Source organism: Octopus bimaculoides, chromosome 2, assembly GCF_001194135.2.
Source record: "Octopus bimaculoides isolate UCB-OBI-ISO-001 chromosome 2, ASM119413v2, whole genome shotgun sequence".
Classification (NCBI taxonomy): domain Eukaryota; kingdom Metazoa; phylum Mollusca; class Cephalopoda; order Octopoda; family Octopodidae; genus Octopus; species Octopus bimaculoides.
In genome coordinates this window covers 68,381,760-68,392,881 of record NC_068982.1, presented here as the reverse complement: position 1 = coordinate 68,392,881, position 11,122 = coordinate 68,381,760, and the positions used below count along the sequence as shown (strand labels likewise).

General features: G+C 32.9%; 1 protein-coding gene across 4 annotated transcripts in view; it reads right to left on the bottom strand.

Annotated features, from left to right (window-relative positions):
- Nucleotides 1-2,425: 2,425 nt before the first annotated feature.
- The window catches only part of LOC106879516 (transmembrane protein 45B), an 89,525-nt gene continuing 80,828 nt past the window's right edge, over nt 2,426-11,122 (bottom strand). For all 4 annotated transcript variants that reach the window (XM_052978163.1, XM_052978158.1, XM_052978161.1 and 1 more), the window contains one exon: nt 2,426-9,182. In XM_052978163.1, coding sequence (XP_052834123.1) covers nt 8,260-9,141 — 882 coding nt within the window. In that variant the 5' untranslated portion in view covers nt 9,142-9,182 and the 3' untranslated portion in view covers nt 2,426-8,259. The remainder of the gene's footprint in view (nt 9,183-11,122) is intronic.

Here is an 11,122-nt window from a genome sequence, read left to right as displayed (position 1 = left end):
TGAAATTGTTTGCTCTGTAGATTATATTGAAAACCATCAACTGACCAACATACACGATAAGCCAAACAATGAAAAAATACAAGCACTAGACCACACAAACCAAAGTATATAAATATACCACCAATATAAAATTGTAATGTAATGGTTCTTACCTGAAGATTACAGTGGCATGAAAATCAAATGCTGAAACTGTGATAGCGTGAAGACATGTGGGATCATATATAGACACATACATATATATGCACACATAACTAAGTTCTTGAGTGTATTTAGTCTAGTTCATCTTATTCAAAGATCATGGTTTTCCTGTAAAATTTGTTCTGGGCATTAGATTCTCAGTCTCACCAGTCTGGAAAGGTTTGTAAAGGTCACGGGCACTACTTTTTCTTCCCTGACTAATATTAAAAATGCAAAGAAAATACACGTGTGTAGGTGTGTGTGAATGAGCATGGTTAGTGGTTTGGATATTAGGTTTATGATAATTTGGTCTTGCATTTGATTCTTGGACTGGACAATATGCTATGCATGACACTCCATTCAACATTTTTTCAACCCACTCAGCTGAAAATAAGTACAAGCAATAACTGGTGGTGGTGGTGGGGTTAATCGTGAGATGGGCTAGTGTCCGAGATCAAGGGATAATCTTGAACTCCTAGTTGCTTAAGGAAACCGAGATAAGATCCTGCCTTGTGGACCTGTAAACCTGAGATAAATTTTGGTTTTCTGTCAAGTTATTGGTTGGACAAGTTTGAAATATAGCAATATTTTATATGTTTTGATTTCTAAGACTGTCAACTAGCTCTGTTGATGGATTTCATGGAGTTTTTGCAGTCTGCTTAGCACCTGTGCTCGTGGCATGTAAAAAGCACTTTCCGAGTGCTGGGCCTCATGGAGGCAATGACAAATGACCAAGACCTTTGGCAATATACTGTGCTGAGAAGACCCATCAAGCCAAGTGAAATCATAGTTGTGGCAGATATTGGTGTCATGTAAAAGTACCCATTACACTCTTGGAGTGGTTGGCATGAGGAAGGGCATCCAGCTGTAGAAACCATGCCAAATCAGACTAGAGTCTGGTGCAGCCCCTCAGCTTACCAGTCCAAGTCAAACTATCCAACCCATGCCAGCATGGACAACAGGTGCTAAATGGTGATGATGTTGATGATGAAGATTTTGGATGGTTGTTTTCCTGTTTTGAACTAATGTAATGGTGAAAATTGAACATGTTTATCATGGTACTAACACCACTAGGTATGTTCTTTTGTAATATTCAACCTCTCTTTCACCTTATATCAATATTAGTTTTCCAGTGACATTTTAATTGACAATTTGTATATTTTTTTTGTTGTCTTTAGATGTATTATTTTAAAGTTTTTTCTTTGTACCTAAAAATCTACTGTTTCAAATTTATCACCATTAGTTGAATCAGTTAATTTTCTATTGTAGGTGCAAGCATGGCTGTGTAGTTAAGCAGCCTGCTTCACAACCAGGGGATTTTAGGCTCACTTCTTTGCTGAAAAGTACCTTTGATATCAGTGTCATCAACTATAAACACCAGACTGACCAATGCCTTGTGAGTGAATATTGCAAATTGTGTGGTAACTTTTCATATATATATATATATATATATATATATATGTGTGTGTGTGTGTGTGTGTATGCATGTATATCTATGTGTACATATATTTGTGTTTGCTCTTACACTACTTAACAGGTGTTACTTTGTTATGTCATTGTAATTTAATTCAATAAGAGACTAGTACTGGGATTAAATTCATCATCATCATCATCATCGTTTAACGTCCGCTTTCCATGCTAGCATGGGTTGGACGATTTGACTGAGGACTGGTGAAACCGGATGGCAACACCAGGCTCCAATCTAATTTGGCAGAGTTTCTACAGCTGGATGCCCTTCCTAACGCCAACCACTCAGAGAGTGTAGTGGGTGCTTATACGTGTCACCCGCATGAAAACGGCCACGCTCGAAATGGTGTCTTTTATGTGCCACCCGCACAAGCCAGTCCAGGGGCACTGGTAATGATCTCACTCAAAAATCCTACGGGAGCCAGTCAGGCGGTACTGGCAACGGCCACGCTCAAAATGGTGCATCTCATGTGCTACCCGCACAAGAGCCAGTCCAGGGGCACTGGCAACGATCTTACTTGGCTTGCCAGGTTTTCTCACGCACAGCACATTTCCAAAGGTCTCGGTCAGTAGTCATAAATTGTTTGATTAATATCTTCAGGAAGCTCTAGCATGGCTGCAGTGCAATAACTGAAGAAAAAAAAATAGAATATGTGATTTGGAACAAGTGTGAAAGGTTTTTTAATACATGTGCATTATTATCTAGATTTACTTGTTCAATTTAAAAATTGTCTGCAATAAAAGAGACAAATCTTGAAAGAGAATAAGAAGGAAACATCCATTGGAAAAAAACAAACATTTATTGTTTTAAAAAATAAATAATCAAGGCAAATAATGAGATTACATAGGAGAAACAAGTCTCTTGCAAATAGTTCAAGATTCTGTTTTGGTTTCATAAAATGATTTATTCCAGACCAGAGAAATCAACAGTTCAAAATGCTCTTCAGGTTTCGGAAAGATTTTAAAAAAACAAAAAAAACACTAGCAGGAATTGGCTGGCACAATAACATGATTAACACAGAAAACCAAATTATAAAGGGTGTCTTGTATTGATGGGACATAATTTTAAATATACAAGGAACCAGGACTCGAACAAACACATTTATTAAAGAAAGTGTTATAATATATAATCATGGTGATGAGCTGGCAGAATCGTTAGCATGTCAGATAAAACTCAAATCCTGCTCAGGTCTACTTTGCCTTTCATCCCTTGGGGATCAATAAAATACAGTAACAGTCAGATACTTGAAGTTGATGTAATTGATTTGTTCCCTCCAATCAAAAAATTGCTGTCCTTGATCCTGCAATGGACTGGTATCTCATTTAGTGGGGAATGTTGTGATCTTGGTCATCTATATACCATAGAAACCAGGTGACAAGCTTTTTGAGTCCTAGGGCTCAAGGAAAATAAAAAATATAATCATGGCCATAAGTCCCATCTTTATGCAACACTCTGTAGAAACAGTTTTGCTAAACTTTTGCTGATTACTAACTAAAAAGGAGAGAAATGCAATGATTAAAAATATATGTTGAATTTATTCAGTGAGAAAATCATGAACATTTCAACTTCTCATGCTTTTTGAAGAAATTATGCATATAATTATTTAACCATATTTTGTTATGTTTCTGTTTAAGTACACTGCCTTAGTTTCAACTAATTTTGAAAATAATGAATGTATTAAAACTACTTTGTCATTAATAAGCTGGTATTTGGAACATAAATTAACATTAAATTTTGAAGGAAGGTTTTTAATTCGAATCACTTTAAACAGGAAGCCTGTACCATAGAATCAGGAGTGATCTCTCATAGATTAGCCTAAAGGGTTAGTGTGGGCAGTTGCAATGGCTAAATAGAAAATGGTGAATGTATGTGTCTAGATTGATTTTAGTGAGTAAAGAATGAAAGGATCTATAAATGCATATTGAAATATTACAATGATTGATGACAGTTTGAATAAGTCGTTTTCAGTAACCTTTGAAGTCACTGTCAACAATTAGCACTAGGACCAATGGTATTAACTTCCTCCCTTCAAAATTACTAGCATTGTACTTAATAAAGAAACCATCATTATTATAATCATTATTGTTGCTATAATTAGTAGTAGTAGTAGTAGTATTGAGGAGTAATGTATTTAGGAAGTGCAGTAGTGAATTAGATTTGATGATTTATGGTCTCTGGGAAAATCTTAGCTGAAATTGATTAGCATCATACTCAGTAGAGAGAATCCCATTACATATTGTAATCGAATACAAAGCTAAGCATTGATATTATGAACTCCTGTAGCTCTCATGGAGAATATTTATGATTTATTTTATTGCATTCAACATTAATTTATGTCCAGTAAGAAGATACTATGGTAGAACATAAAATGCTTGATTTAATCTGTGAAACCTTTAGTACTAGCCTAGAACTAAGCAACAATTGTTAGATTATAGGTTTCATGTTGATCTCAGTTTAAAACTATGGAATATAAATAGTTATATCAAAGTATAGGACTATAAACTAACTCTAAGCTGTTAGCCATTGAGCCAAAATAATTACCAATCCACCTTGAAAAACTATTTTACTAACTTTGATCTGAGAATGTCCTAAGGGTCATTGTACATTCAACACATAACAAATTGTTTATATCAAACACACAGTTCATGGAAATTGGCAGGGGGAAGGGGTTTGCATAGTGAAGTTCATGAGTTTGGCTAACTTGATATGTCATGGGGAGAAGAGGAGTCTAACATTGAGTGACTGCCTCTTCATCTGAGAGAAAGATTTTTCAGTTGAAAAACTATTTTCTGTCAGATGAAGGGTCAGTCAAGAAAGATATGACATACAAACTTATCCAAACTCTAAATTTTACTAAATTACATTCAATAAAGCTGCAATCAATATTAAAATAGTTTAAATGACTTCATTACCAACCCACTGAGATTGTCCCACATTCCTTGATGCAAACTGTTTTATTGTGAGCTAAATAAAAACTTCCCATCAAAATTTTACATTATGTTCCAAAAATCCATTTAATAATGATAAATTATATTACCCAATTCTTCATTAATTGAAACAAAGGGAATGTATTCTAAAAGAAATATAGTAACAAAAGGATTAAATGAGTTCAACTTTAAAAGTTAGATGAAAATATTGTTCATCCGAATTTACATTTGTAATTGTATATCTATAACAAAATAATCTTTCATCCTTTTGAGAAATGAATCTAGGAAAAAATGTCCCATTTGATTTACTTCTGAAATGATATAGTTTTAATCCATTTGATATGAATTTTGGCATCAGTGATTATAGTTTAGTTTTTATTAGCATCCTTTTCTCACATTTACTACAATCATAGTTGTACTCATACATAAGACTATAAGGAGATAATTGGTGTGGTACCTTGGGCAAGAACCTTGTTTGTATGTTTACGTCTTTGAAGACGCAGGTTTAATATGATGACTAACAACAGAAATTCTTTCACAGGTTTCTGGTTTTTCTGTTTTAATATTGATCGATGAAACTCATTACCAACAGTCTCATAATACTAAAATCAAATTTAGTTCTTCGCTTCTCTTTACAAAAATATGGAAATTTGTTAACAATTTTGAGTAGGTTGAGCTACTACATGAGTAGGGGTGGGGTCACAAGTGGAATACTTTTGGTCAAAGGTGTGCTACTTGATGAAGGTTGATTTGAAGTTGAACAACAATAACTCCTACTCTTTTCAGGTAAATTACCTTATGCTTCCCCTGAAGAATTTAATTGTTATACCAAAATTCCAATGACAAGCTAAAAAAAAACATAAAATAAATTTGCCTTTGTTACCTTCTGCTTGACAAAACAATTATGTTAGTGTTGACATATTTAATGTAGTGAATATTTTAAATCTAACTAGAAAATATAGTGTGTAAAAAAATATTAGTCAATGACTATGTTTGTGAAGTCTATATTTTGCTGAAGAGCTTCTAATAAGACCAAAAGATGACTGGAATTGTCTTCTGTACTTGCTGCCTATATATTTTTTCCTAGTTAACATTTTGAAGCTCCATGCTTTAAAAAAAATGTTAACACTAACTTAACATGATGGCTTTTTGCTAACATATTTAAAGCAAGGAGTCAAAAAGCTAACAAAAAATCCAGAACGGTAAGATTAGTGCAAACAATCAATATCTTAATGATCAATTCTGGTCAAGAAAGACAAGGGAGACAACCCTGAAATTTTAATCAAAATTAACAATAAAATGTGGGCAATGCAGAGTAAGTTTGATACTGGCAATAAGGAGACAATTCCAGACAGGTTTTAGTCTTATTAGACCTCTTGATCATAGCATAATCTTCATGAGTATTGCCAGATAAAAATGACTCGAGAGAACACAGACTTCTTTTCTATGAATAAAACCCCATAAGTCAAGTCTACAGCCACACTCATTATTTTCTTTGAAACCAACCTTCACAAATGACAAATGAGATATTAACTTTACACCAGACACACAGACGACTTATGTGATTTGAAGGGTATATCAATTACAGTGAGGAAATTAACAAAATAGAATCTCATTTTCAAACTGTGACTATGGTAGCTTGCTTATAATTCAGAGTCTGATAGTTTATTGATTAAACAATAATGGCAGGCCTCAACAGTTAGTTATAAAGGATTTGTTCAGCTTTGTTAAGTCTTGCCAAAAGACTGTTCATTTATATAACAAATATATATATATACATTGGCCAGATATATTCCTGCTAGTTATTAGCTGTTTCTATATGAAGTTTACTGTGTTTGGAACTATGACAGATGGAACTGTTTTGGAACAAAATCAATAGTATAGATCCATAAAGCTTTCTGGACCAGATTGTTGAATGACAATGTCAATATTAATGGGTTCATGTCATGATATTTCACCTCTTAAGTTTTGTTCATTTCACTTTAATTTAATTTTAAATTTCGCTCTATATGATTATTGATCATTTCCCAATATATTTTTTCATCATTGTGCTTTCATTTATCAAACATTTTTTTTTATTCAGTGATTTTTTTTTGTGATTTTTTTATTTTACCCTAATGGTGTTCCAAACTTTCCAATTCTATTGCTGAAGGTTATATTGTTTATTCATGGTTTTGCTATTCTGAGAACAAAACAAAAAACATTTATTGGAATCTTATTGAGAAATTAACCAAACAGACTGTTCTAAAAATAATCTTGTAATAAATTAGTCACTTGTAAATAGTTAATTCTTGGGCACATTGGGCGGATATTGATGAAATGAAGAGAGTGAGTAGGGCAGCCATGAATATGTATCAATCAAACCACAAATGGTAATATGGATACAGTTATGAGAATAAACAGAAAAGATTTTCAGATATGTTAAAAATATGAGTGAAATATCAGCTGCCATACAATGATGGATTAAAATGGTTGATGAAAAAGAATCAAAATTCTGTTTCTTTTTTATATTTTTTGTCTTGATAAGGACGTTTCTAATCAATGCGATATAGCATGAGGTCAACAACATTACAGATTCTTGTTAGAAACACACAAGAGTTGCTTCAACTTAAAAAAAAAGACTAATAAATATTTCCAGTAATACAAAAAGTTTCTACAAATTGGTATGAATGCTTGTATTTGTAAAAAATCAGACTTTTTTCTTTTTAGCAGCATTGAAGGCAACCAATTCTATATTCCAAGTACTTTTCTATAACAAGGTAAAAAGAGGAGTTCTGATGGAAAAAAAAAACAAAAAAAAAGAGAAAAAAAAACATTCCTTTTTTTTAGGAACAAGAGCAGCATCAAAGTGTTCTATTTGACCTAAAAGACCAATAGGCATGAAATACATTTTAACTTTTAGCTAATATATATATATATATACAAGGCTGGCCAGAAGTCATCTGACAGTAAATCAAAGCCATTTAATTCCAAGATTTATTTATGGTTAACAACTGAATGAATTTAATAAAAGCATCTAAATATGAAACATCATGAAAATTGTTCAAGCTAAAGTCCTTCTTTAGTGACACATTTTTCCATTTGAGTCAATACAGAATTATAGATAGTATTTATGGAATTTTGATTTACTGTTGGGTGACTTTTGGCCATACCTATATATATATATATATATGTAAAAATAAAAGGTAAAATGCAGAACCAGAGGAAAATGTTAACTTGCTAGAACATTGTTTTAAACTTAAGTCACAATGGCAAAAAGAGGATCTATTGTGACAGCTGCATTTAGTAGGGGAGGGGAAAGAAGGGCTGAATATTATTAACATTTTATTTCTTTTATCAAAGAAAGAATTTTAAGACAATTTAAGGAGAGGATGAAAACTGATGTCTTGAGCACATGTGAAATAAGCTAGTAATTGAGTTAATTGAGCAAATATTATGAGGTAACAGAAATGAACAAAATAATGGTTTTGAAAGATTTCATTTTCCCAGAGTATCATGATAATTGGAAAAATAATCCCACATGTATCAACCAAACAGCAGATTATTCTGTAGTCTATGAAGCACAAAATTTGCTAAAGACTATCATTTGCCCTTAATATTTTAAGGAATTGTATGTGATAGATCTGTAAAACATGAACATAAAACTGGACTATCACCAATGGAGATATAGAATGAAACTATTCAGTATTATTTGACGGTTGAAGGCTTTTGGTATTCTATATCACTCTCGCTGTCATCATTGAGACTCACAAGTGTTTGGCCATTGGTTCCTGTGTGAATTAAACGTTTCATAATCATATCATCATCAACATAAGAAACACCACGACCTTTTTGATAGCAGCTAACAATACCTCCAAGCAGCAGGATAATGATAAAGCAGGCGATACTGTGCCAAGCAAAGTATATAGTGATCAGCATCATTTGGCTGTGGTCATCACCCTTCCATGGAGATTTACCTGGGAAAGGCCTATACAGTATGAAGCCAACTTGCCAGAACCAAGATCCCTGTAACATTACAAAATAAGTTCTTGCAAGAGGTGCCAAAACGTTATGTCGAAATTTCATTTCAATAAAGGCTGAGATTAAACTGGCGATGATGACATAGGTAAGAAGCACGTGCAGTAATACATCGAGTTCTGATCTTCCATGAAGATGAAATCTAAACAACACAAGCTCAATTGTAAAAGCCAGTATATTAGCAATGTAGTCAACATCTGTTGGCAGAGGTGCTTTAAAAAACAACAACAGTTCTACTACACCAGACAAACCAAAGGCAAAAAACATCGTGGCATGTTGGCCATTTCCCAAGATAACATATGGTCCAGGTCGCAAGCCTGTAATTATTTCTCCGCTAAAACCAATTACAACTAGGACAATTTTCATTATAGATTCTAGAGGCCATTTTTTCAGTCGACCACACAAACATGTGCATGGAAAAGTCACTGTGGATGTAAAGCGAGCGTTTCTTTTGCGGCACTGGAAATACCGATTGAAAATTTGTACTGTGTACCAAAAGGCAAAGAGTAGGAAGAATGTTCCTGGTAGGGCATGTCCACCAAAAGTTCCCATTTTTCAATGTCTACTAGAAGACAGTGAAGCAGTATCACAATCTGAAATATAAAAAAGAAATACATAAATATTTTTATGTGAACACAGATACACATACATACTTATTATACATATTTTATTTTACAATTTATGGGGGAAAAAAATTCATTGGTTACAGTTTCCAATGTATGAATTATGGGTAAATTGTATTTCTAATGTTAAGGGAGTGTCTGTAGTTCAATGCAGAACAAATATTTTCAGGAACTTCAACTGTAAAGCACCAGTTTTGGGGTTTTCTCACCTATGCTTATATCCTTCCCCAATACAAACCGAAAGAAGATATACATACATACACACACACACACACACACATATATATGCTAGATGTTAGTCTTTGTCACCTGGAGCATGTTAAATGGTGTTTGTTATAAAAGCCAGTGTACATTGTGTAACTTTTTTTGATGTTTAGAATGGATTTCTGTAAAAAAAACTAAGAAAAATCTGAGATCTTTGATGTTACTAGACAAGAGAGATTGTTATATCTTTGACAAACAAGAGTCTTCTCAACCCTACACTATCCTTGTTCATTCACCAAAGACTTTACAGAATAGTATACTAGGTGTATTTTATCATGGCATGAACACAACTGAGGATATCTTGTACTCTGTAAAACTAAAGAACAATCTTCATTACTTTGCAACATGTTTTAAATTTATGTGATCTATGGCTATGTGGTTAAGAAGTTTGCTTCCCAGCCACATGATTTTGGGTTCAGTCACAGTGTAACAGCTTTTATGGGCCCACCAAAGCTTTGTGAGTGAATTTGGCAGACAGTAACTGAAAAAAGCTTGTTGCACAGACATAAATTTAATGCACAATATATGCATTTAACTAATCTGGTGGTGCCCACAAAAAGCTCCTTTAGTGGATCAAGCTACAAACTACAGAGTAAATTATTATAAAACAAAAGGATGTAATGTATATCCAACGTATAAAGGGTGTAGTGTATATCCAATGCAGTTGCAATCCATTAAATCCAACTAGTAATGATTATTTCATTAGGAGTATATAAAATATAAAGGAAGTGGTAGGAGATGAATATATTTATTTCCCTAGTTGATATCCATAAGATTACGATTGTTTCACAGCCAGCATCATAGAAAAGTAATTTATTTTAGTGTATAATAGATTATTTTACATGTCTGTATTAGTGTATATTTCATAAATTATATTGTACAATTTATAAGGTACTATATAATTTATAATATACACACTACAACAGTACTATATATACAATAGTATATATAATACAATATCTAATATTATATATAATACAATATATAATAGTACTATATACAATAGTATGATATAATTTATAACTTAAATTATTTTACATTCTGTATTAGCATATATCATACACTATAATCAATCATTTTCTATGATGTTGGCTGTAAAATGATAGTTATCTTATGGATATCAACTGGCACAATAAATATATTCATCTCATATCTCCTATCTTTCTTTATAGTGGCTGTGAGGTAAGAAGGTTGCTTCCCAAGCATATAGTTCTGGGTTCAGTCCCACTTCCTGGCACCTTGGGCAAGAGTCTTCTACTATAGATTCAGGCTCACCAAAGCCTTGTGAGTGGATTTGGTAGGTGGAAATAGAAAGAAGCCTGTCATATAAATATATATATATCTATAAAAAATTTAGATTCAAAATTGAATGTGGCACTTAAGTTTAGGCACCAGAATATAGTATGGTATTATCCAAACAATTCCAAAAACAAGGTGATCAAAAATCAAAAAAGCAACACGAATTTTAAAGGTTATTGCAGTACGCACGTTTCATGCTACTGCATTTATTTAAGTAATGCAAGCATTACATTAAATGCAAAATGCAGAGCAATCTTCAGCTGCACAAATATATAGAAAATTTACTGAAAATTTCATTTCAGTAGAATGGACATATTACTGCTGTGACAACATTTAAAATCTAAGTG